The sequence below is a fragment of the Amblyraja radiata genome, chromosome 14, assembly GCF_010909765.2.
Source record: "Amblyraja radiata isolate CabotCenter1 chromosome 14, sAmbRad1.1.pri, whole genome shotgun sequence".
Lineage (NCBI taxonomy): Eukaryota > Metazoa > Chordata > Chondrichthyes > Rajiformes > Rajidae > Amblyraja > Amblyraja radiata.
Genome location: NC_045969.1, coordinates 34695679 through 34722534, shown reverse-complemented (window position 1 = coordinate 34722534; position 26856 = coordinate 34695679). Strand labels below are relative to the sequence as shown.

At 42.3% G+C, this 26856-nt stretch overlaps 1 protein-coding gene across 5 annotated transcripts in view; it reads left to right on the top strand.

Annotated features, from left to right (window-relative positions):
* sytl5 (synaptotagmin like 5) overlaps positions 1-26856 on the top strand; it is a 153708-nt gene that overhangs the window by 111228 nt on the left and 15624 nt on the right. For 3 of the 5 annotated variants that reach the window (XM_033033113.1, XM_033033114.1, XM_033033115.1), the window contains exons 5-13: positions 4582-4699; positions 5553-5687; positions 14754-14829; positions 16335-16449; positions 17180-17286; positions 20893-20997; positions 23145-23201; positions 25722-25900; positions 26105-26207. In XM_033033113.1, coding sequence (XP_032889004.1) covers positions 4582-4699; positions 5553-5687; positions 14754-14829; positions 16335-16449; positions 17180-17286; positions 20893-20997; positions 23145-23201; positions 25722-25900; positions 26105-26207 — 995 coding nt within the window. The remainder of the gene's footprint in view (positions 1-4581; positions 4700-5552; positions 5688-14753; positions 14830-16334; positions 16450-17179; positions 17287-20892; positions 20998-23144; positions 23202-25721; positions 25901-26104; positions 26208-26856) is intronic. The other 2 variants (XM_033033116.1, XM_033033117.1) reach the window with 2 other exon arrangements.

Below are 26856 nucleotides of genomic sequence, written 5' to 3'. Positions count from 1 at the left end.
TCTAAGATATTTAAAGTTTTCCGTAGCAATTCTAAAGGGAAATTTTAGGAGGTGTGAAGAGTCTTGAGGTTTTATCGGCATAATTTCACTTTTGTTCCAGTTTATTCTATACCCTGAAAAGGAGCCGAATTGTTTTATGAGATTTAGTATATTTGGGATACTTACTTGGGAGTTAGTAATATAAAATAGTACATTGTCTGCATATAACAAAATCTTATTATTAGTATATTTAGTATTATAGCCATGAATGCTCAGATGTACTCTTATACTTTCAGCTAAGGGTTCTATAGCAAGGGCAAATAACATTGGTGATAATGCACACCCCTGTCTATTTCCCCTGGATAATTGAAATTTAGGTGAGAGAGTTTGATTAGTCAATACTCTGGCAGTCGGATTGTTATATAACAAATTTATTCATGAAATAAAATTTTCTCTTAATTGGAATTTTTGCAATACTGTGAAGAGATATTCCCATTCTACTTGGTCAAATGCTTTTTCTGCATCTAAGGAAATAATTGATAAGTCTTTGTTTATCGTTCCGTGTGAGTACATTATATTAAACAAGCGTCTCAAGTTATTGAACGAATGTCTTTTGGGTATATGTGTTGGCGGACCAAGGAATCAAAGGGCAAAAATCGAATCTGAAAATGGAATCTGACATACACCCGGCCAGCCACACACACACACAGCCACAGAGTTTTAATATATAACTAGACCAAGTGCAGACCCGTTGGGTCTGCTCCCCCAACGCAGCCGTACCCTACCGGTAGCCCCCACAGGAGACGTGGTCCTCCAACTCAAGCCATTCCCGAACATAAGATTCCAGCACTCAGCAGTGCGGCTGTTTTTAAATGGCATCTTTGAGGCGAGAGGCGGGCACCAGCAGCCGTTATGGTCGCTGACCAGCAGGAGGTGGGGGGGGGGGGGGAGGGAAGGATTTTTATTAAAAATGTGTACATAAACACGACAAAATTTAATGAGGAGTGGATACTTGGAATGAAAAGTGAAATCTCTACCGAAATGGAGAAAATCTATGCCTTTCTGGGTCTGATGTTGGCGTCAGGCACAAACACAGACACAGACACAGACACAGACACACACACACACACACACACACTTTCCTTCCCATTAATTCGAGAATCTTTTGTGATTTTTTCTGTAGCCACTTCCCCTTCAACTCCATCTTTATTGTATTGTATATCTTTATTGTTATTTTCCTGAGTACTCGCATACCCAGAGGAAACAAAAAAACGTTACTCAAACCAGTGTCCATTCAGTGTGCAGTAAAAAATAAATAAATAGAAATAAAAATACATATATCATGAACAAGTTTAACACTCAACTAAACATCAACAGGCGTTCCGATCGGCAGCGGCACGACAGTGGCTCTGTCCAGGTTGGTGGTTGGTGTGCGATACTTTGGCAGGGGGCAAAGTCCGTTTAACAGTCTTATAGCCTGCGGGAAGAAGCTGAGGAGCATCCTGCTGGTTTTGCAGCTAATGCTCCTGTACCTCTTCCCAGATGGCAGGATGGAGAATATGTGATGCGATGGGTGGTAGGGGTCTTTGATGATGGAGATGGCTCTGTTGATACATCTCTTCCTGTATATGTCCAGCAAGAAAGGGAGTGGAGCACCAATAATCCTGCTGGCGGTCTTCACAATCCTGTCAAGTTGGTGCCGTTCGTACGCTTTGCAGCACCCGAACCAGGAAGTGATGCCGTTGGTTAATGTGCTCTCAATTGTCCCCCTATAAAAAGTTCGTAGATGTGTAGTGGGGAGACCTGCTTTACGTAGTCTTCGGAGAGGGTGTAGTCGCTGCTGGGCTCTCTTGACCAGTGCTGTGGTGTTGGTTGTGGACATCAGGTCATCTGACAGGTGGAGTCCTAGGAACTTCACGCTGCTGACCCTTTCCACATCAGCTCCATCGATGTGCAGAGGTGTATGGTGTTGTTTTCCCGCCCTCCTGAAGTCAACCACCATCTCCTTAGTTTTTCCCACGTTGAGAATGAGGTTGTGGGATTTGCACCATCCTGTGAGCAGCTCCACCTCCATCCTGTACGCCGACTCATCATTGTCACTGATGAGACCCACCACTGTTGTGTCATCAGCGAACTTGTTGATGAAGTTGTTGTTGAGTCTAGCAGTACAGTCGTGTGTAAGCAGACTAAACAGCAGGGGGCTTAGGACACAGCCTTGTGGCGAGCCAGTGCTCACGGCTATGGTTTTTGATCTCCTACTGCCCACCCTGACTGTCTGCTGCCGTTGTGATAGAAAGTTCAGGACCCAGTTACATGTGCCAGCATCAACCCCCAATAGCTCCAACTTCTCCACCAGCTGCTGCGGAATGATTGTGTTAAACGCAGAGCTGAAGTCTATGAAGAGGATCCTGGCATAAGTATTTTTCCGATCAAGGTGTGACAGTACGAGGTTCAGTGTTGTTGAGACTGCGTCCTCTGTGGATCGGTTGGCTCTGTAGGCGAACTGCAGTGGGTCTAGGTCGGCAGGTAGACTCTTTTTGATGTGCTGCATAACCAGTCGCTCAAAACACTTCATTGCTATGGGTGTTAGAGCCACTGGTCGAAAGTCATTATGGCAGGCTGGGTTTGGTTTCTTTGGGACAGGGACGATGGTGGCACTCTTAAGACAGTTGGGCACTACTGCCTGGCTGAGTGAGATGTTAAAAATGTCTGTGAAGACATCTTTCAGTTGCTCGGCGCAGTCTCTTAAAACGCATCCAGGAATGTTGTCCGGCCCTGCAGCTTTGCGTGGATTGATGCTGGCAAAGGCCTTTTTAACTCCGGCTGCGGACAGCCTAAGCGACTGGTCACTGGGAGATGGCAGTAGTGCACGTGTCTGGGTGCTGTTTTTAACCTCAAACCGTGCGTAGAACTCGTTCAGTTCATCTGGTAGAGAGGGGTCGTTTTGGCATATCCGCAGCGGGGGGGGCTTGTAGTCAGTGATGGTGTGAAATCCCTGCCACAAGCGACGTGTGTCTTTGTCATTTTCGAAGTGGCTATTAAGTTTTTGCCCATACAGCCTCTTCGCTTCCCTGATCCCCCGGGATAGGTTACTCCTTGCCAGTTTGTATGCTGCGTTGTCCCCAGATTTGAATGCAGCATTCCGGATTCTCAGTAGGGAACACACTTCCCCAGTTAGCCAAGGTTTCTGATTGGCACGCCTCCTGACGGTTTTGACCACCGTTACATCATCAATGCATTTATTGATGTATCCGATGACGGACTCTGTATATTCTTGGAGGTTGATGCCACTGTCATCTGTTGCTGCCTCTCTGAAAATGGCCCACTGTGTGGTTTCGAAACAGTCTTGTAGTGTAGCGGTAGCTCCCTGTGGCCATGTTCTGACTTCTTTGACCGTTGGCCTGTCCTGTTTCACCCTGGGTCTGTATGCAGGTGTGAGCATAACCGCTAAGTAGTCAGAGTTGCCGATATGGGGGAGGGGGGCTGCTTTATATGCATCTTTAATGTTGGTGTACACCAGGTCTAGTTTGTTCTTTCCCCTGGTTGCAATGTTCACATGCTGGTAGAATTTAGGCAGAACAGATGTAAGACTTGCCTGGTTGAAATCCCCAGCTGCCATGAAGAAAGCATCTGGATGTTCCCTCTGCTGCTCACTGACGTTGTTGTAGAGCTCTGTCATAGCATTCTTCACGTCCGCGCTCGGTGGTACATATACGGCCGTTATGAAGACTGCCGTTAGCTCCCTGGGTAAGTAGAAGGGTCGGCATTTCACAGTCATTAGCTCTACATGGGGTGAGCAAGTTGTCAATCCCTCCCCCCCCCCCCCCCACAATCTAGTTTAAACCCACACATGTAGCCCTAGCTAAGTCAGTCCCCCTCCAGTTAAGGTGTAACCCGTCCATTTTGTACAGGTCACCCCTCCCCAGAAGAGACCCCAGTGATCTATAAATCTAAATCCTTGCTCCCTGCTCCAGCCCCTCAGCCACACATTCAGATCCCCTATCTCCCTGTTCCTGTCCTCACTAGCACGAGGTACTGGAAGCAATCCAGAGATAACCACCCCGGAAGTCCGGCATTTTAATCTTCTTCCCAACTCTCTGAAGTCATATTGGAGAACCTCCATCCTCTTCTTCCCGATGTCATTTGTGCCTATATGCACAACTACTGCCGGCTGTTCACCTCAGGGTCCTCAGTCGTGCCTGCGCATTTGGGGGAGGGCTGCCTTTGGCGATTTTCAGATCGCCATTTTTATCTCATACTTACGTGTGTACTTGTTGGGTCCCCTCACAACGGGGACCCAACAGGTCCATGGGTAAGTTTTGTTCTATTTTACAAACGGCTCCACGGGTCGTCTATTCGCTTTATGAACTTTAATTTACTTTCTACCATCAACGCCGGAAGTTTGAACGCGGCATTCGCGCCTGCACAGTGCGCTCCCACTTGCCGGGCCCTTCAGCCACGCCTGAGCAGTTGGCGCCTGCGCAGTTGGGGGAGGGTTGCCGGGTTACTTATTTTGTAGTCATGTTTATGGCACTCTCTGGAAACAACAGAGATTATTTTCAGTGCAATAGAAATGCAATTTACTTTTTTCATTCCTATTAGAGGCCAAGACAGAACAATCAAAGGGAAAAACACATCAGAAAAATATAGAGGACACTTCAAAGAGCTCCACAACCAAAAATGAGAAGAAAATAGTTCCAGATGCATTTAAAAGGTTGAGGTAAGTAATGGAACATCCTGAAGGAGCTGCTGCATTTTCTGCATTAAATCTCTCTCAGAGAGGTTCAATGGTTCTTTATTGTCATGTATGCACTGCACAGTTAAATTCTTGCACCTGTTGCCATATTATGTCACCATTTATAAAAGAAAAAGTCTAAGGTCTGGTCCACATGCTGGATGTACTGGAGCGCCCCTGACCCAGGTAAGTCCCAGGTTGCTGCAGGGCTTCCTCTGTCACCCTTGACCAGCTCGGCCTGCCAACCGACATCCCTCGCTGCTGGAGTCAACACCCCTGGTCCCTCTCCTACCGGCACACTCCATGGTAGTGGCATGATGGAGGTTAGTTATTTATCTTCGTTCAACGAGCTACAATTGTTGTTGAATACAGGCTGAATGATATTCAATCCATCCAAATACAACAAATGGCTGATACGACTTTAAAAATGAATGAAAGGAATAAATACAAATATAGGGTGGCACAGGACGCAGCTGGTTGAGCTGCTTCCTCACAGTCCCAAAGACCCGGGTTCAATCCTGACCGCGAGTGCTGTCTGTGTGACATTTGCACGTTCTCCCTGTGACTGCGCGGGGCTCCCCCGGGTCCACTGGTTTCCTCCAATGTCCCAAAGATGTGCGGGTTTGGAGGTTAACTCACCCTCTGTAAATTACCTCTAGTGTGCAGGTAGTGGATGAGCAACACGGAACTAGCGTGAACGGGTGATCAATGGGCGAACGGGTCTTGAGGCCTGTTTCTGTGTTGTATCAATTCAATCAATACACATGACCCATGCCCCAATTCCCCCAACTGTCATTATGGGATTGTGCTCTTCTTTCAACAATTTTCTTTCTGACAGAAAACGTGGCAAATCTAACCTGAAGGCACTGAATGATCAAGGACTGGACACAAAGTCGGAGGATGGAAGAAGCAATGGCTATGCAGGCTCGGACTTTGAAATGGATAGCACACATTCTACAACTCGCTCTGGCAGGTAATGGATAGCATTGGTGGACTTGTAATACATTGCAGGCTGCTATTTGTTTTAATTCCGTGCTTCAATTGCATAATGGCCTGGAGATTGTTATATGCTGCCATACCTTAATTGTTACCTCAGTTGTTGACCTTTACAAATATTTCTAAAATGCACTGTCGAATGGCATTTTATAATGTGAAATTGATTGCAAAATGCATTAAATCAGTCTGTTGTACAAAGTAACTGCTTTTATTTAGCCAGTTATATGTCGCATCAAAGACCTGACTCACTGCACCAGAATTCCCTCTGGTGATGGTGGAGGAAATGCTTATGTACAGGATGATCTTAAAACAGAAAAAAAATATGCCCACAGGATTCTCACATCTAAATTAAAAGTCTTTCCACTAAATAAATGTTTTACACTTTCCACCAAATGCTTTCTGGCATTTTTTTAATTAAAAATTAATTCAAGTCTCGTAACTTTATTAAATTAGTACTTTGGAATGGAAACCTTATCAACAATATTTTTACCCAGAATAACTGATGACTTGTAGAGGTACAAGGTAGATTGTTCAGCCAAATAGACACAGAGTGCTGGAGTAGGTGGATGTTATGGGTCGGGACCCTTCGTCTGACTTTAGAGATACAGTGCGGAAACAGGTTCTTCAGCCCACCGAGTCCTACACACTGTCCTACACACTAGGGACAATTTAAATTTTACCGAAGCCAATTAACCTACAAACCTGCACGTCTTTGGAGTGTGGCAGGAAACAGTAGCACCCAGAGAAAACCCACTCAGTCACAGGGAGAATGTACAAACTCTGTACACACAGTACCTGTCGTCAGGATCGAACCCAGGTCTCTAGTGCTGTGAGGCAGCAACTCTACTGCTGCGCCACTGTGCTGCCCCTGAGACTAAGAAAGAAAACTGATAAATACATAGATTGTTCAGCCAGTTATTCCAAACACTTAATCTTATTTTTTTCCAAAGATAGACACCAAATGTTGGAGTAACTAGTGGGTCAGGCAGCATATCTGGAGAAAAAGGATGGGTGACGTTTTGGGTCGGGACCCTTATTCAGAATGTAGAATGTTTCTACAATATTATTTTTTTTCCAGTTCTTTTTGGATGAACTCAAAATGTTCTGAATGCTTCTGGATTCTTTTTCCTACCTGACATTGCTGACTGGTGTTGGATTATCTATATTTTTCTCATTCTGGCTATCCTGTCATGATTCAAACCTTCATGTGTGGCATCCTAGAAAGTATCGGCAGCTTATTTGTCCACCTACGCATAACTTTCAATTGAGGGAGTGCAGCGTAGGTTTGCAAGGTTAATTCCCGGGATGGCGGGACTGTCATATGCTGAGAGAATGCAGCAGCTGGGCTTGTATACTCTGGAGTTTAGAAGGATAAGAGGGGATCTTATTGAAACATATAGGATTATTAAGGGTTTAGACACGCTAGAGGCAGGAAACATGTTCCCGTTGTTGGGAGGAGTCCAGAACCAGGGGCCACAGTTTAAGAATAAGGGGTAAGCCATTTAGAGCGGAGACGAGGAAACACTTTTTCTCACAGAGAGTTGTGAGTCTGTGGAATTCTCTGCCTCAGAGGGCAGTGGAGGCCGGTTCTCTGGATACTTTCAAGAGAGAGCTAGATAGGGCTCTTAAGGATAGCAGAGTCAGGGGATATGGGGAGAAGGCAGGAACGGGGTACTGATTGGGGATGATCAGCCATGATCACATCGAATGGCGGTGCTGGCTCGAAGGGCCGAATGGCCTACTCTTGCACCTATTGTCCATTGTCTAAATGAGATGTGCGGGGCCAGTTGTTTTCACAGAGGTTGGTGAGTGCCTGGAACATGCTGTGCAACAGGGATGGTAGTTGAGGCAGATACGATAGTGGCATTTAAGAACCTTGTGGATAGGCATGCGGATATGCAGGGAATGGAGGGATGTAGACTATGTGCAGGCAGATAAGAGTTGGTCCTGGCATCATGTTCGGCACAGACATTGTGGGCTGAAGGGCCTGTTCCTGTGCTGTACTGTTCCATGTCACAAACCCAGGAAACCCTAGGCTGTCTGTGGCACTGTCACACTACAATGCTGACAACTATATTCGGCACTCTTTATCTTCTCCTTTGATCGACATATTGTACTTTAGTTTGACATGATTATATTTGCGTGTAATATTATCGAGCCTGAATGGATAGCTTTTCATTGTACCTCAGTACATGTGGCTATAATACACCTAAACCTAGGCGTTCTCTAATGCTAAACCATGAACTTGAAAAATGGATCTAAAAATTATACATCGCCTGCAAAGGTAAGCAAGAGGTGAGCCCACCCCCCTTAAACATCCAAAATATAATTAAACGTTATTGTTCTCCCTCCCCAAAGCTATTCTCTCTCTGCCCACCATTGATCACGTTAGTTTCCCAGCTTCTTAAACAATAGAAATTATTATTTCTTTCAGTATAACCCATTTTTGTGTAATACTTTATGTACATTTATCCTTTATGATTTTTTTAATCTCATGGCCTTCAGTTTAATTTTTATGAAAATCAACTTAACAAATAGTGAAATACAAGGAACTGCAGATACTGGTTTATACAACAAAAAAAAACACAAAGTGCTGGAGTAACTCAACAGGTCAGGCATCTCTGGAGAACATGGATAGGTGACGTTTTGGTGTTGGGATGGTTCTTCAGACTCCAATTATAATTTTTGTCACTTTGAAATTGTCACTTTGGTCCAGAAATTGTCCGTTTTGTTTTCTAATCTTAGTCAAAATGAGTAGCTTGTTTATTTTAACTGGATTTTGTTTCTTATTATTTAAACTTTTGTATGAAGTGTCTTTTCAGGCATTTCTGTGCCTTTTGCAGGCACAGTTCCGATTTGTTCTGTACCGTTTAGAGTTATAGAGTGATACAGTGTGGAAACAGGCCCACAGCAGCCAACATGTCCCAGCTACATCCAGGAGAATGGGGTTGAGATGGAAAAATAGATCAGCCATGATTGACTGACCAACATGCCCCATCTACACTAATCCCACATGCCTGCGTTTGGTCCATATCCCTCCAAACGTCCTAACCAAGTCAAGTCAATTCAAGTTTATTCGTCACATACACATTCGAGATGTGCAGTGAAATGAAAAGTGGTAATGCTCGTGGACTTTGTGCAAAAAGACAAACAAACAAACAACCAAACAAACTACAAACAGAATGTAACAGAATCACATGTTCTTTTGTCATATTAAATATTGTGGGCGGAAGGAAAAAGAGAAAAAAACAGCAATTTAAAAAAAAGCAGGAGAGTGGGACAGTAAAGTTAGTTCCTGGTGAGATAGGAGTTTACAGTCCTAATGGCCTCTGGGAAGAAACTCCTTCTCAACCTCTCCGTTCTCACAGCATGGCAATGGAGGCGTTTGCCTGACCGTAGCAGCTGGAACAGTCCGTTGCAGGGGTGGAAGGGGTCTCCCATGATTTTATTGGCTCTGGAGTTGCACCTCCTGATGTATAGTTTCTGCAGGGGGGTGAGTGAATTTCACATAGTGCGTTTGGTTGAACGCACTACTCTCTGCAGAGCCTTCTTGTCCTTGGCAGAGCAATTCCCAAACCAGATTGTAATATTTCCATGTACCTGTCTAATGATTTCTTAAACGTTGGGAATATTTCCATGTACCTGTCTAATGATTTCTTAAACGTTGGGATAGTCCCAGCCTCAACTACTTCCTCTGGCAGTTTGTTCCATACACCTGCCACCCTTTGTGTGGAAAAGGTTACCTATTAAATCTTTTAATTCCTAATTCCTATGATTCCTATTCATACCTCTAGTTTCTCTCTCTCCTGACTCTCAGTCTGAAGCAAGGTCTCAACCCAAAACGTTGTCTATTTTCTCCAGAGATACTGCCTGATCGGCTGATTCACTCCAGGATTTTGTGTCTTTCTATAGTTTTGATTTGTTATGTTTGGTTCTAGGCTTTGTTTATTCTTCACTTGCCCTTTAAAGTATTCTTTAGCATGGGGTGATCAGGGTTACTAAAACAGTGTATTCCAAAACAGAGGATTAGCCTTACCATTGCTAACACAAAGGACAATAAAATGGGCAGTAAAAAGGTGAGAATCACAACATTGTTTTGTTTGACTGTTGAGCAATGTAACATGAGTAATTTTATAGAAATTGGCAAGTGTATGTCCAAGATAATGAATGGCATGTAGAATCAATGAATTGCAGATGCTGGTTTGCAGAAGAAGACACAAAATGCTGGAGTTGTTCAGCGGGTCAGACAACACCACTGGAGAACATGGATAGGTGACATTGTGGGTCGGGACACTTCTTCAGACTGACTGTAAAGGGGGCAAGGGTGGGAAAAAGCTGGCAGAAAGGAGGGGCAGGACAAAGGCATGCACGTAATAGGCCAAAAGAGGTGGGAAGGGCTATTTGATAGGTGGATAGACCACAGAGTCATCGGTGCCGGCTCTGATTTGTTCTGTAACTTTTCATATCTCTAGTTTCCCTCTCCCCTGCCTCTCAGTCTGAAGGGTCTCAACCCAAAACGTCACCTATTCCTTTTCTCCAGAGATGCTGCCTGACCCGCTGAATATTTTGTGTCTATCTTCAGTGTAAACCAGCATCTGCAGTTCCTTCCTACGCATGTTGTCATCCATGAACACTAGGTTATCAAATCAAATAATCGCTCAATTTAAACAGCAAGTCATTAACTGCAAGTGCTTGAGACTGAAACCCAGAGAATGTGACTGTTGTGATCAGGTAGATTTCCTTATCTGCACTTAATTAGCAGATTCCATATTAATAGTGACTAGCGTTTTGTTTATGGTAGTTCTTAAAGGGTAGCGTAAAATCTCTGTGATCTGAGGAAACCACCGTGGCTTTCCTGACTGGACAATCTAGCAGGAAGCAGATCTAAGTCTAAATCTAACGACCTAAAATGATAATTTAAAAAAAAATTCCTCGACTATTTATCCAGGCCTTTCAGTGAAAGCTCAGAACTCCACAACCCCACTTTCCATATTGTCATGGTAAATACTACTAACAATTTCTGAGTGGCCCAACTGACAGCTTTATCCATATTTGAAATTACTTGTTTTTATGTCATTGACAGAAGAGTAATAAAGATATTTTTATTTTCACCCTGTGTAACCAGTGATGGACTAACATATGTTTGCTTGAGTTTAGTTTAGAAACACAGCGTGGAAAGAGGCCCTTCAACCCACTGAGTCCATGCTGACCATCGATCACCCATTTGCACCAGTTCTATGTTATCCCACTTTCTCATCCACTCCCTACACGTTTGGGCCAATTTACTGAGGCCAATTAACATACAAACCTACACATCTTTGGGATTTGGTAGCAAACCCACACGGTCACAGGGAGAAATTGAAAACTCCATACAGGTAACACCCAAGGTCAGGATCAAACCCGGGTCTCTGGCTCGGTGAGGCAGCAGCCCTCCCCACTGTGCCACTGTAGTTAACGTGAACACTAGAGTTGTTGAAGGTGGTGCCTCTGTGTACATCATTTGCAACTGATGTCCTTGCAAATTGTTGATGGTGCAGACTGGTCTATTCGAGGAGTAAAAGATCTCCTTTGATATCCCTGACAACTATTATAAATTAAAATTCCTGCATTATCGTACATTTTGTTCTACACCAAATAAGGAGCCCTCCAAATAGTGACCAGCAAAGTAATATACATGACTAATGGTTAATAATGAAGCAGAATTCCAATTATAACCTTTGTTCATCCCAATGACCAGTTTGATTCAAAGAATTTAAAAATAGGTGGACATTTTCCACGAAAGCTTTTACTCGAGTGCATGACTTTTTATTTTTGTGAGTGCGTAATCTTTCTTTGCCGTAACATGCAAAGGAAGCCATTAGATTTATCTCAGCTGGATAAAAGGTCACAGCTAAGTGAAAAATGGGCTTTAGGTTTCATTGTGATGGATGAATTTTCTTTCTATTGATGAATTCAATGAATCATTAAGTAGCAGTGTAACGGAATAATGGATTTACGCTGTGGAAACAGGCTGTCCAGCTCTTCCAGTTTACACGGAACATCAAGCACCCAGTATACTTTAAGCCTTCACTAACCCCATTTTATTCTCTTCACACTTCCAGCAACTGCCCGCTGATTCTACCAGGCACCTTCACTATAGGCAGTTTATAGTGAATAGTGAAAGGCCAATGGATATTTTATTTTATTTTATTTTTTAAATTATTTTTATTAGAAGCAATTGTACAAGGATTCGGCATCTAAAATTATACAATTATTGTACAGCTTCATTTTTAACCTTATAATCTGAAAATAAGAGAAAAGAAGAGAGAGAACAAGAGAGGGAAAAAGTGAGGTGAAAAGATAGCTCGAAAAAGCAGATAGAAAAGACCCCTAGACTACCAAAGCAGTGTGGCCGAAAAGTGAGCAGTGATAGAAGAGAAAAAAAAAGAAACAAGGAAAGTGGAGATATACCTGCCCCCCGTCCCCCTTTATGGCATATATTCTACCTATGAGGGAGATCGGAAGCGTTTTCCAAAATTGAATAAGGGCATTTAGTTTGGTAATTAATGGTGGAAAATTTGCTTGAAATAAAGAAGGGTATTTTCTAGTTACGTAAACTCCAAGATATTGCCAGTGGATATTTTTAAGGCGGCAATTCTTGAATAGTAAGGGTGTCGGAGGTTATGGAAGAAGGCAGGAGAATGCGGTTGAGAGGGAATGATAGATCAGCCATGATTGAATGGCGGAGTAGACTTGATGGGCCGAATGGCCTAATTCTGCTCTAGAACATATGGACATGTATAGTGGCTATTTAATTTACCAACCCACACACTTTGGGATGTGCGAGTAACCTTGAGCACCAGGAGGAAACACATTTGTCTCAAGGAGGATGTTGCTGTTGGCGTGGAGTTTGTGCAGAGATCAGGGCTGACCCCAGGTTGCTGCAGCTATGAAGCTCTACTGGCTTCCTCACTGGTATGTGAGGAAGGAATTGACTGTCAGCTTAAACAATGAAAACATGGAAAAGATTTTGAAAATCTATTGTATCTCCAGCATCTAATTTCACTTCCTGTATTGCGATAGAACCCAATCAACAAGTCTCTCCCCACCCTAATCTTGCAGCCACTCCCCTCTCCAGGATCACTTCACCTGCTCCCTTATTTCTACCCTATTGGTGACCAAATGGATCATTGTCCGACACAGGTGAAGTGCTGGAAAACAGGAGGGTGGCTAATGTTGTGTCTCTATTTAAGAAGGGCTACAAAGAAAAGCCTGGGTACTGTAGACCAGTGAGCCAACATCTGTGGCGGGTAAGTTACTGGAGAGGATTCTGAGGGATAAGATATACAGGTTCACAACCTTTTATCCGAAAACCTTGTGACCAGACACTTTTCGGATTTCCGAATTTTTCGGATTTCGGAATGGAAGATTTTTAGCGTAGATTTTAACGTTTTTTAGATAAAACATTACAGGGGCCTAAAATAATGGATTAGGTGGCTCAGTGGTAGAGTGCTCGGCTCGTGGCCGCAAGGTTGCGAGTTTGCGCCTCGATCCCGGAAGTTACTCGGTGAGGGAGGTAGCGCTCTCTTGTCACCCTCGCGGGGCTACATTACCTTAGGTGGCCTAGCTCGGGGATTCTTGAATCCACCGAATAAATAATTTTATAAAAAAGATAAAACATTAAGTAAAACTTTAAACATAAACTGGCTCAAACTAAGCTAAACACATGAAAATATACTTACATGCAGTAGCCAGTCCGATGACTTTCAGGGCCCTCTTGCCGTGAAAGATGGAACTCCAGCGTCGGGTGAAACAATTCCTCAGCGGCTTGGAAAGTCTGGAGCGGCTGCCTCCTCCCCGGAGACCGGGGCGCTCGTAGCCCTCAGGTCGCGCCGGTTGGAGCTCCGACCCCTGCGAACTCGATCCATGGCTCCGCGGCGCTCCAAATCCAGTGCCGCCCGCACGCAGCCCCAGCTCCGCGATGTTGGGGGTCGGCGGCCACAGTGCTCCGGAGCTTACAGCACGGCGACCCGGTAAGGCATTGCCCGCTCCCCGCTGGTATCCCAGCGCTGCGCCGCCGCCGAAGCTGTAGTCCCGGCCGGTCCCGACAGGAAACGCCACTCCATTTTCGATGGTAGGCCGCGAGGACGGGGCGAAGAAGCAGCTTGGAGAGATGCTGCCTCTCCGACCAGGTAGGGGACTAAGAATTAAAGTTTCCCCCGTCCCCCCCCCCCCCCCCCCCCCCCCAACCACCACATAAAAGACCTCCAAACTAACTGACTAACATTTAAGCAATGATTTACAGATGTTTAAGTAGCTACAGTAGTACAGACCTGGGTTGACCGTGGGTCGTTTCGGGTCAAGTTTGTCGCCAAAACGCGAGCTTTGGTGTGCAGACGACATCCTGGAAAAGCTTTTCGGTTTTCGGAATTTCGGATAAAAGGTTGTGAACCTGTACATGCATTTGGATAGGCAGGGGTTGATAAGGGATAATCAGCTTGGTTTTGTGAGTGAGAGATCGTGCCTCACAAATTTTCTTGAATCTTTTGAAGAAGTTAAGGGCCACTTGGCGATTTTTATTTTGACGACTGCCGGCTTCCTTGTCTGACGTATCAGGTCACCGAAAAATACGCGGCGTGATGCTGCTTGACGACGTATGACGCGCGCTGTTTTTTCAAGTGTTGCAACATTTTTTTTGTCGTCGCTGAATTTTGAAATGTTCAAAATCTTTTGGCGACACTGATATGACGCCGGCAAAATCGCCAAGTGGGACAGGCCCTTAATACTATACCTTCTTCCTGATGACAGGAGTGAAATGGGAGCATGACCAGGGTGGTGTTGGACCTTGGGAAAGTATCAGGTACACATCTCATGACGTTTAAGGACGAAGTCTACACTTCTATTGTGCTGCAAATTGAGCTGCCAACTTCTGTACAATCATCCCCAATCATCCCCTTGTAGTGTTGCCAATCTTCCTTGTGGCCACCTCATTTACAGACGATGCCAACAAGATGCAAGGTGTTGCTGGTAATTACAGGTCTCTCATTTTGTTTGTTGACCTCAGCAGATCGATAACACCAGGGCTTCAGATCTCACCAGCATCCAGTAAACACAGCATCGTATCAGGTTATGGGAGGAAGGTATGTTAAACATCTTTGTTCAAAACTCCGACATTTCTTGACAATACAATTTAAAAAATAGTTGAATCATACCTAGTTGAACATTCAGATGAAGTCTTCATTAGAATTTCCATATTAATGAATGTTATTTTATTTCTGTCACAAGTGTATATTCGGCACCAATGAAATCCAAGCTTTGATATTAGATTTGGATTAAATATTTGGCACGTACAGTTAATGCAATGTTGTATCAATCTAATTCTTGGTGGGAGGCCAGTCAATGTTTTTGGAAGTCTTGCCTTTGAGGAAAATATCTATTCAAATATTCCTTACCTCTCGAAAAATAATGTTTGACTGCTTAGATTTAAGCACGTTATAGTGTATTACCCGATGAGGTAATTGCTGAGCTGGGAATGGAAACGGATTTAATTGTTAATTCAAGGGGACAAAGTGTGTAGCCATGTGTAGAAAAAAATGAGAGGTTTGGATCAAGTCCTGAAATAGGGTTGGGAAAACTGCAAGAATATAGAACAGTATAGCAATGGGCCCTTCGGCCCACAATGTTTGTGCTGAACATGATGCCTAGCTGAACTGATCTCCTCTGCCTGTATATGATCCATATCCTTCCATTCCTTGCAAATCCACTTGGATGTCTACAAGCTTCTTAAATGCCACTATTGTATCTGCCTTCACCACCAGCCCTGGCAAAGAGTTCCAGGCCTTCAACACCCTATGTAAATATAAAAACTTGCCCCGCCTACACATCTCCATTATATTTCCCCCCTCCTTATACCTATGCCCTCTACTATTTGACATTTCTACCCTGGGAAAAGGGTTCTGACTGTCTGGTCATTCCAGGCCTTGAAATTATTTTGATTGTGAATTGTGAAAGTGAATATTACAAACTTTTAAGTCAATGGAGTTTTATTCCACAAACGGTAGTAATTGATCTGAACTATTCTCTCACCTCCCACCTTGAGGAAATTGTAGGGAAATGCTACCTCTCACAATGACCAGCATGTTTTTGTGAACGTATGTCCTTCCACAGAGCTCAGAGTGATTTAAATGTTAATGTTTTCGGAATACAGGAATCTAATGTTAAGATAGACACGAAATTCTGGAGTAATGCAGCGGGTCAGGCAGTGTCTCTGGAGAAAAAGAATGCGTGCGTTTCGGGTCAAGACCCATCGAATTCTAAGCATGGGAACTGAGCATTCCAAAAAAGATCGAAGGTAGACAAAATTGCTGGAGAAACTCAGAGGGTGAGGCAGCATCTATGGAGCGAAGGAATAGGTGACGTTTCAGGTCGAGACCCTTCTTCAGACTGCTTTTTGTCTACTCCATTAAAGATGCTGATTCGAAACAAATCCCTATAAGTTTGAAGTATGTTTTGTAGTTAACAAGGCGCACTTCTCATCTATTAAGCTTCACCAGGATGATCAATAAAAAGGGCCAACCACACATTAAAAATAATTCTTCAAACAAAACTATTTTGTATTAATCGACATGTTCTGTTTTGATGACAGGCAGCATCTACAGAAAGTATTGACACTCTATCAATGAGTAACAGTGTGCCCGAGGGTCTCTCCACAGGAAAGCACATGCCTACAATATCCATTTCAAAATATTCAAATTCATCAGGTTTGTACATACATTGTAATGCTTAAATATGTCATTGTTCTCAACTGATAGTTGCATAGCTGAAGTTGAAGGATGACATTTTAAGCTATTGAATTAAAATTCCACTCCTAATATGCTTTGGAAGATGTAATAAGCGGGTATTTACATTGATGGGTGGTGTCATTATCTTCTATAAACAGACTTGGAAAAACTTTACTTGAGGATTGTCTTGAGAGATGGCAAAGCTTGAGGGCCTAACCTTCGTTCAAACAGCCCGTTTAAGAACAAGCACCTGCTAAAGCTTCTAAGCCAGATTTTCTGTTCTGGCCAAAGTAATGGCAAAAAACACGCATTGTAACTCATCAGCATTGCCACGTGAACCCGCTATAGACATCCTGAGAACCACATCCTGAAAGTACCGTGACATTATCACGATATTTGTGTAGATTTACTAAGTGGTTAACATTCATGCTACCCTCAACCTTTGCTCCTGTCCTGGATGAAGATAATTATTTGGATGTGACTTTTCTAATAGAACTCTTTCCCCTTCCATTACCCCCCCCCCCCCGTTCCTCTAATTCTCCGCAGTTTGAATACTGTTCGATGTGAATGACATTTTCTTTGCATGGATGTGATCGTGAGACTTTGGGTGGGAGGAGGGAGTTAAGTGATAGGCAGCATCCACACAGATTGATACTACCCCATTCCAGATAATGAATTAACTAATAATAATATTTTTGTTTCGGCACAGATCGAAGTAGATCTGAGTTGGACTTGAGTGGATCGTGTGCATCAGGGATCGAGGATTCTCTCAGTCTCAGATGCAAGTCTGTGCCCAGAGGTCTCAATGAAGCCAAGGTCAGTTGAACACATTGTTCATTCACTTCTGAAATGTACACATTTTTTTGTAACCTTGTCAGCCGTAGAGGATAATTTTCCTATAGAAAAAAAGACTGGCTTTTTAAAGAAACAATCTGGTTGTTTAGAAACCATGGAAGTTAAAATAGTACCACTGGAAATATCATGGATTGTAATTTGTACCACCAGACTTAAGAACAGTTTTTATCATCATGCCATCAGGCATATATGTTGATTGTCTTTTACCTACCAATGTCACTTGTATCTCATCTTTTTTTACCTCAATCTTATCCTTGTAATATCATTGCTGAGGTGACCCGTTGTCTTGTCAAACACATTTCATTGTACCGTTGACCCTGTGTTACATATGACAAATAAAACTGAACTGAACTAAATTTCTGGGCACTTTTAAATCTCTTGATATCGTAACATGCCATCCAAGAAATAGTTTCACTTAAAATCTTCTTTATATACTAGCTTCACTTTTTACCCAAAGTAACAACATTTCTCTTCCTATTCTCAACTGCCTCTAGAGTTAATCAAACAGTTAATATTAGAAATGAGCACACTGTCAGATACAGTAGAAACAAAGAACTACAGATGGAAATTAATACACAAAAAAGGCAGCATCTGTGGAGAACTTGGATAGGTGACGTTTCGGGTCCGTCTGAAGAAGGGTCACAACCCCAAACATCACCACGTTCTCCAGCGATGCTGCATTCTAGTGCTGCACATATGGTGCTGACTAATAATTGGAGACAAAGGTCAGAGCACTATTATATGTATTAACAGATCAGTTCACTTCAGGTGGGTGTTGATTGTGAATAACTATTGCAGTTATTACAAAGCAGCTGATTGCCCCATTTGTACAATGATAAGAATCTTCCTGACAACTCCTTCTCTTCTTTAATCTGCAACATGCAAGCAATGTTTGAAGATAGCATTCCTTCTAATTCCGGGTATTCCATGTTGCTGTATCTTGATGTTTGGTATGTCTTGAATAACTTGTGTATATGATGAAAGAATGCTTCATATTATAACTCAACATTTATACAGGGGCAAAGTCTTTTATCCAGATCTATCTAAAATTTGATAATGCTGACTTGGATTCCCAAAATAAATCAGCAATGAATAGTTTGATCTTACAATATTAAAGGCCTGTTCAGCTGCAGCGTTCTGTGTTTTATATTGACCTGTTTCGGCAGTGGATTTCACAGGTACAACTGCTTTGAGTTTTCATGCTGTATATAAAACTGTTGTAAGGAACAGGCCATTCAGCACATAACCATTGCTGAACATGATGCCAAGTTAATGCAATCACTGCTGTCTGTACGTGATCCATATCCCTTCATTCCCTGCATCTCTGTGTACCTTTCCAAAAGCTCCTTAAATGTCACAATCCCATCTGCCTTAATCACCTTCCCTGGCAGCACGTTCTAGGCACCCACCTCTCTCTGTAAAATAAAAACTTGCCTCATAATTTTCTTCTACTACACATGCAAGTGGTGGAACTGGATTCAGAGTTTGAAGATGCAATTCCATAAAATGTAGGTATGCTCATAAGCTGCTCACATTTATTATTTGAATATTTTTAAATGTACTAATACCCCTCGGAATTTATCAATCACCTTGGTAACTGTTATGAACCTGAACCAGAGGGTGATTTTAGCATGAATCCACTACAGGCAGCTCATTGGAGATGCTAAGAGCTGCAAATGGCGGATCAGTCTGATGGTCTTGAACCAAAACATTGCTGGTTCATTCCCTCCACAAGCGCTGCCTGACCCACCAGTTCCTCCAGCACTTTGTGTTTTGTGGGCAGTGCATTGTCTGATTGGGTCTCCCAGCCTGAGGGTGCTCCTGAACAATCAGGGCTGAGGCAACTCATCCATGGCAGTGACTGCCCCTGAAGACCAGTGCAAAGATAGGAAAATTGTTCTCTATGTTGGTCAGAACTCCTGAAACCCACTCAGCCTCGTGTTTATGATAAATGAGCTATGGCTTTTTAAAAACATTTTTAAACTTGCATCTCAGGAATATGAAAGCAATACCAGCCACTATCCCAATCAGAGTTGAAATTAATACAGAGATTGTTTGTGTAGTGACTTATCGCAATTAGCGTAAATGCCTTGACTACTCAGGATCACATCAGCTACTGAGCTTAGGCGAGAACCCTCCCAGGAGTTACTAAACTTGGCATCTTAAAGGGGCTGTCCCACTGCGGCAACCTAATCTGCGAGTTTAGAAGCGTTTGCCCTCGACTCAAACTCGCAGCATGGTCGACACGTGGTCCTAGGAGGTCCTATGAGGTCACTGGAACTCTGCTTCATACGCGAGGGAAGTTCCCGAATTCTTGCGGCCTCAGTTTGGTTGAGGAAAATTTTGGCAGCATGTTGAAACATTTTCCGCGAGTAAAAATTTGTCGGCATGGTTCTTTTGAACTTGTAGTGCAGTGGAGTGGGGTCGCTATGTAGTTATAGGCAGTCGAGGGCAGCCGTAGGCAATCTCCTTCGCTGACCGTGCATTTAAATTGGCTCGTTGGAGTTTTCGGGACCAAGGAAAACCGACCGGTAATGTAAAATGCCCACTCTCTAAAGGACCTACCGTACACTGTGCAGCCGTCTTTTACCTTCCTGTTCATCGCGGGTGTGAATTTCAGACAGCGCTCTCCCGCTTTCCCTGCCCCCCACCTTTGCGATGTGTTTGTGTGTGTGGTCGGTCGATCCAGATCGAGGTTTTTCAGGCGAGTGCGCTCGAGCTTGAAGGTCGAAGACAGTCGCTGAGAGGTCGCGTCAGTGGGACAGGCTCTTAACAACAAATTTCTATAGATATTGGATGAAGCCAACTGATGATTGGCTTTAGATAAGACACAAAACAAAATGCTGGAGTAACTCAGCGGGTGAGACAGCATCTATGGAGAGAAGGAATAGGCGAGATTTCGGGTTGAGACCCTTCTAGGTTTAACTCCCCAATTTCTAAATATTCACAAGGATGAAATTGGTTGTACAGCCGGAAAGAATATATGGTTATCTAACCAATGTTTTATTTTGGAATTAAATGTGCATTGTCACAATTTAAGGGCTTATTTGAATGAATAAAGGAATTATATTTTATTGTCATGGGTATCTAGGTACAGTGAAATGCTTTGTTTTGCATACAACCTAGGGCAGGCATTGCACAAGAGTTGCAGTGTCTCACGCCGACAAAGTTACACAGTACCGAACAGTCTTATCTACTGCACATGGTAGCAAGGCCCCCCCTCCATGGAAACTCGTTAAAGTATTGATACCGTGGTCCATTTCTCAAAATAATTAATTTGAGGAAACAGATTATTATGGTTATCTCCAGCACATGGTGGCTCCTGCTTTTGTTCACATAAGTAACGTATCAGCACACTGATTACTTATACTGGGATGAACCTTTTAATAATGGGCAGCGTCAGGTGATTGAAATGCAACTCTATTTTCACCGACATTACCAAAATGGGTCATTATTCTGGCCTGGTATGTTCATGGTATCACACAATGTTAAATAACAACCTTAAATCCATGCCATCTCTGCAAACTTCACCAAAAAATTGTATTGCAACAATTTGCACATTCACAGGATTACCTCGAGGATGATGACTTTGATGAAGAAGACATCGATGATTTGGTCTCCATGTATCGCCCAAACAGTGCAAGAAACAGTCTGGGTAGTGGATTATCTATTGTAAGTTTAAAACTAATGTCTATTGTATCAGTTCAGTATTTACTATTCACAGTAGGTTACTATGTTTATCTTTAATAATGATGAAGTAATTAATACAATGAACTCTAATGATCATAAATTGAATGTAGTTAAGCTGGAAAGAGAAGATTTACGAAAATGTTGCCAGGACTCGACAGTCTGAGCTACAGGGAGAGGTTGAGCAAGCTAGACTTTATTTTTGGGAGCACAGGAGGATGAGGGGTGACCTTATAGAGGTGTACAAGGTCATGAGAGGGATAGATAGGGCCTCTTACCCAGAGTAGGGGAATGAAAACAGAGGATGCAAATTTAAGGTGAGGAGGAAAGATTTAAGAGGAATATGAGGGGCATCTTTTTTTACACAAAGGGAGGTGGGTGTATGGAACAAGCGGCCAGAGGTAGTTGAAACTGCTAGTGTAGCATCATTTTATAAACATTTGGACAGGCACATGGGGAGGTTTAGTGGGATATGGGCCAAACGCAGGCAGGTGGGACTAGTGTAGATGGGGCATATTGGTCAGTCGGGAAGTTGGGTCGAAGGTAATGGTCTATGTCATAAGGTCATAAGTGATAGGAGCAGAATTAGGCCATTTGGCCCTATAAGTCTACTGCGCCATTCAATCATGGCTGATTTATCTCTCCCTCCTAAACCCATTCTCCTGCCTTCTTCCCATAACCCCCGACACCCATACTAATCAATAATCTATCTATCCCTGCCTTAAAAATATCCATTGACGCCTTCCACAGTCTTCTGTGGCAAAGAATTCCACAGATTCATCACCCTCTGACTAAAGAAATTCCTTCTCATCTTCTTAAAGGAATGTCCTTTAATTCTGAGGCTATGACTAGAGGCCATAGACTTCCCCACTAGAGGAAACATCCTCTGCACATCCTCTCTTGCCAAGCCTTTCACTATTCAGGAACTTTCAATGAGGACTGCCTATCATCCTTCTAAACTCCAGCAAGTACAGGCCCAGTGGCATCAAACACTCTCTATGATTCCATTCATGTCCTAGACCATGGTTCAAATGATAGATGGCCCCTTACCTGCTAAGACTGTGGATTTGGACAGTTCAAAATAAATCCCTCATGCAACACAAAGCTGTTTGTAATTTGATAATAGGTGGCAATGGCCACATTTTATGAGATGAATGGAATAAATATTTCATTGGTGCAGCCGAGAGTGCTTATGCTAATTGTAGCAGGATGTGTACTTTGTTCTTGTTCCTTCAGTATAGTTCTTGATCCTAATCCTTGTGCTTGATATATGACATTAGGTGTTTCCCAGTATTTGCCTTTAGGTTAATGAACCACAGACCATACCCATTCCTTTTATACACAATTCCCTGGTCTGTGCCACAATAGTAATCTGTATGTTATGAAAACTTGTAGTTTGCAAGTGTTGTGCTGGATTACAGTGGTTTATTTGCTGCTCTTGATAGAGCCTGCCTTGGAGAATGTCTTACAACCAAAACAGCAAAAAAAAAGAACATTTAAATGAAGGGTTTTTCAAAATTGAAAGACACATATGCAAACCGGGTGAATCAATTATTGGAAATTTCCCAGTCTATATTTGTTTTGGCAGGAGACTGAGAAACCGAGTGCACCACAAAATGTGGTGAAATATTGAAGTCCCTGAGATATATGTGGAAAATGTCATACAGTTACATCTTCGGTTATGTCATTAGTTTCATTCCTTGTCTGCTTAAATGTAATACTTCTTTACACTATAGATTGGTTTACATATTAAGATGTTACTGACACCGAATTTGAGGAGGAGCTAAAGAAGCTTTTTGTCATGAATTTGCTTCTCATTATACAAAGGGTTGGTGTCAAATGGCTAAAAAATAATCACAACTGCTATATTTAACAGTTTAAAATGGAACTCCCGAGACTGATGATCTCAGATTTCAGGTTATTTTAGCAAGATGTTTAATTTACTGCTCAAAGAAAATAGTTTTTATTCCAAACAACATTTTCGGATGTATTAATGTTGGGAATCTTGCCTTTGTGCAAATCCATTCTCAATGGAGCCCTTCCTTTTACTGCTGTACTGTTTGCTCACTGTCACTCTGCAATGTCTTTCTATTTTTCTTCAATTCTTGCCACGTGCTGTAATGCTTTCTCAGTCGAGCTCCGACAAGAGATGGACGTTCCTTAATATACCCGATCACGATGCAGAAACTGTAAGTTGCCTTGCTTTCTCATTTACTCAGCCATCTGTTTCTTGCTGTTATCTTGAACTACACCTTTAACGCTCAAGCAGTGACTTGCATTTCAGGATGTAAATTTCATTTGCATTTCTATATCTTATTCTTTCAAAATGCATCTTTCCCCCCAAATTAAATAATTACATATGTGACCTTTATAGGTCGAAAAGATTTACATGCTCCCATCACTTGTAAATCCACTCGGTTCGTTGGTTATACATTAGGTGCTGTTGTACCTTTTATTAATTAAAGATTTGTAGAACCGCACATCAATGAAATGTACTATTTATTTTGCCTCAATTTGTCCAAGGCAGCCAAAGAGCCTGAGGAAGGGTCTCGATCCAAAAGAATCTGAGAGGTCTCAACCCAAAATGTCACCCATTTCTTCTCTGCTGCCTGTCCCGCTGAGTTACTCCAGCATTTTGTGTTTACCAGCCGGACTATTCAGTCCCTAATAAACGTCAAATACCATAGTTTTACCAATTAACAAACACGTTGAATCAGTTAAAGAAATTCTCAATCAAGAATAAATGCATCAATATTAGTCATTTGGAAACAATTAATGATTTTGTGAAGCAAAATACCTGCATTTAAAATATTACGTAACTTGAACAGAGTTCTTAGCAGTTTGATGTACTATGATGGTTAAATCCTGATGTTAGACCAGACTTGTTGAAATACAGATTTTATTTGAAGTGGAGGATATAATCCTGTGAATTAATACCATTGTGTATTAATGACAAGGTAAATGTTATTTCAAGCAAGTCCACTATTTAATCAAGACCAAGTTTTGTATTCACTATTAATTCTGTAATCTCTATCACATTTGCTATTCTATGTTAAATATTTATTTTCCTTTTGTTCTCATCTTTCCAACCAATAATCATTTACTTAGCAAAACAGCAGGCAAACAACAAACTATTATTCATTCTTTTGAAGAGATGCGTGTTTTATAAAATACCAGCTCCTTTGTACACTCTCCCTGTAGGCACACCCCTGAATCCAACAACTAAATTTCTTCTTCATTTCATTCACAAGTTGACAACTTTCAGGTATAACAGGGAGCTCCGAATTTGAATGTGGATGAGAATTAACCTCTAAAAGAGAAGACTGAATTTTTCATGGGGTCAACTAGGTTTTTGATACTGAGCGGATGGGAGCCTTGCAAGTAGAGGAAAAATAATGTCCACACTTCTATTTGGACATATATGAAACCATGCGGAGTGATTATGGTAAAGCTTTCAAGTCTAGTCAGGAAAACCATGCCCTGCAAAGGGCAACATGCCAAAAAAAGACCTGCCCAAAAGCAAGCCACAAATGTTTTGTTACACACTCCTGAGTGGAATAATGTGTTTTATTACAGATTGTTCTTCCACCTTAGAAACCATTTAATCTTCTCTACCTTTGCAGACAGTTCACCTGCCCTTTACAGAATCTGAAATGAATTAAGTAAAAATTACATGGGCCCTATAAAAGGACCATTGAAATTGAAATTTCACCTATTAGTCCATGTAAATTTAAGGAATTAAAATCCTGCTTCAATTTATTTAATGGTGAGATGTATGAAGCATTCTCGGCAGAATTCTGTGACTCGGTAAATGTATTGATACAGCAGTCCATTTCTCAAAATAATTAATTGTAAGCAAAGCCCCACTTCAATTATTATATTGGAGAATCCCCAATATCAAGCCTCGAAAGAAAAAGGATGGGTTGTCCAACTTGATCCTATCTCTGGGATGTCCCCTTTGGCCATTCTCAGGATGTGTTATCTTTCCACCCATTTCTAACACCACCAATCTCAGCAGCGGACGCCACAAACCAAACATGTCCCTGGAATGGTGCAATGGACTCTTCAAATAAGGATGAAGTAAACAGAAATCTAAATGTACCTCATCCGTTCATTTCATTACATACCTCTGTTGTTGGTAGCTATTTTCATCTGTATGGTGTTATCCTGAATATTTTGGACATAGTTTATAGTGTAAAGGAATAATATAATTTAGTTTAAAGATACAGTATGGAAACGGGCTCTTCGGCCCATCGAGTTCATGCCGACCATCGATCACCCTTTCTATGTTATCCCACTTCCTCATCCAGTCCCTACACACTCATGGCAATTTACAGAGGCCAAGTAACCTACAACCCTGTACGTCTTTGGGATGTGGGAGGAAACCCACGCGGTCACAGGGAGAACATACAAACTTCACACAGACACACCTGAGGTCAGGATCCAATTTGGGTCTCTGGGGCTGTGAGGTAGCAGCTGTGCCCCACCATTCTATTGGTGTTTCTGGTAAAAAGGAATATCCTTACTACGAAAGTCAAGAATGAAGCAGAAGTTGTGTATAGTCAGATCCTTCTACATATATAAAAACGAGACTGACCTGATATTCCATTGAATTCTTGGTATGCCTGAACATGAGATAAAATGGTGATCAAACACTATAACCGCACATTAATATGTGATCTGGTAACACTATTTGCTTTTTCTTGTAGACCAGTTTGAATAGTATGATGAGTGTCTACAGCGAAACAGGTGATTATGGCAGCGTGAATGTCAGTGGAGAAATTCTTCTTCGAATCAATTACAGCTACAAAAGTGGGGCGTTAAGCATTTCCGTGAAAGAATGCCGCAATTTAGCAGTTGCTGACGAGAAAAAGCAAAGAACTGATTCGTAAGTTGTTTTTTTTTCCGGAAATAGCTTTGTCTTTAAATTAGGAAAAAATAATCATAATGTGGTTGGACCAAAGTGTACCAAGCCCTGGTTTTCCAGTCATGTTGTAACAATTTCAAAAGAACATCACAGTGCTTATTAATAATCACTCTTAGGAGTGGCTTAATTGTTTCCCAGAACTGATCATTTTTATTTCACCCACAGCTATGTGAAGATGTATCTCCTCCCAGACAAGTCTCGGCAAAGCAAACGCAAGACCAAGCTTAAATCCAACAACATCAATCCCGTTTTCAACGAAACATTAAGGGTTTGTCATTGTGTTTTGTAAATAATCAAATCATTAACTAACCACAATGAGGAGCTGCTCCTTATCTCCCTTTTCAAGTTATAATCTGGAACAGATTATATGCAACCACTTCCTCTGTTTGTTTCATTGCATGTTAAAAGCAATGTTTGTTATTAGTTAATCAAGAAATTTTATGAATGCATTAACACTGCATCTGTTTAACACGGATAAAACAGTGCTTTAGTTTAGTTTAAAACTTTAGTTTAGAAATACAGCGTGGAATCGGGCCCTGCGGCCCACCAAGTCCGCACCGCCCAGTACACTAGTTCTATGTTTTCCCAATTTCGCATCTTACACACTACGGGAAATTTAATTAACCTACAAACTCGCACGTTTTTGGAGTGTGGGAGGAAACCGAGCACCCAGAGAAAACCACACGGTCACAGGGAGAACATACAAACTCCGTACAGACAGCACCCGTAGTCAGGAGCGAACCTGGGTCTGGCACTGTAAGGAAGCAACCCTCCAACTGCACCACTATGCCACCCAATTGATGACCAATAATTGATGACCAAAAGGGCGGATGATGCGAACTGTGAATGCATACTCCACCTTGTTGGTAAATGCTTAATTATGGTTCATAATTGAAGCAGTATTCAGTGTTTTTGTA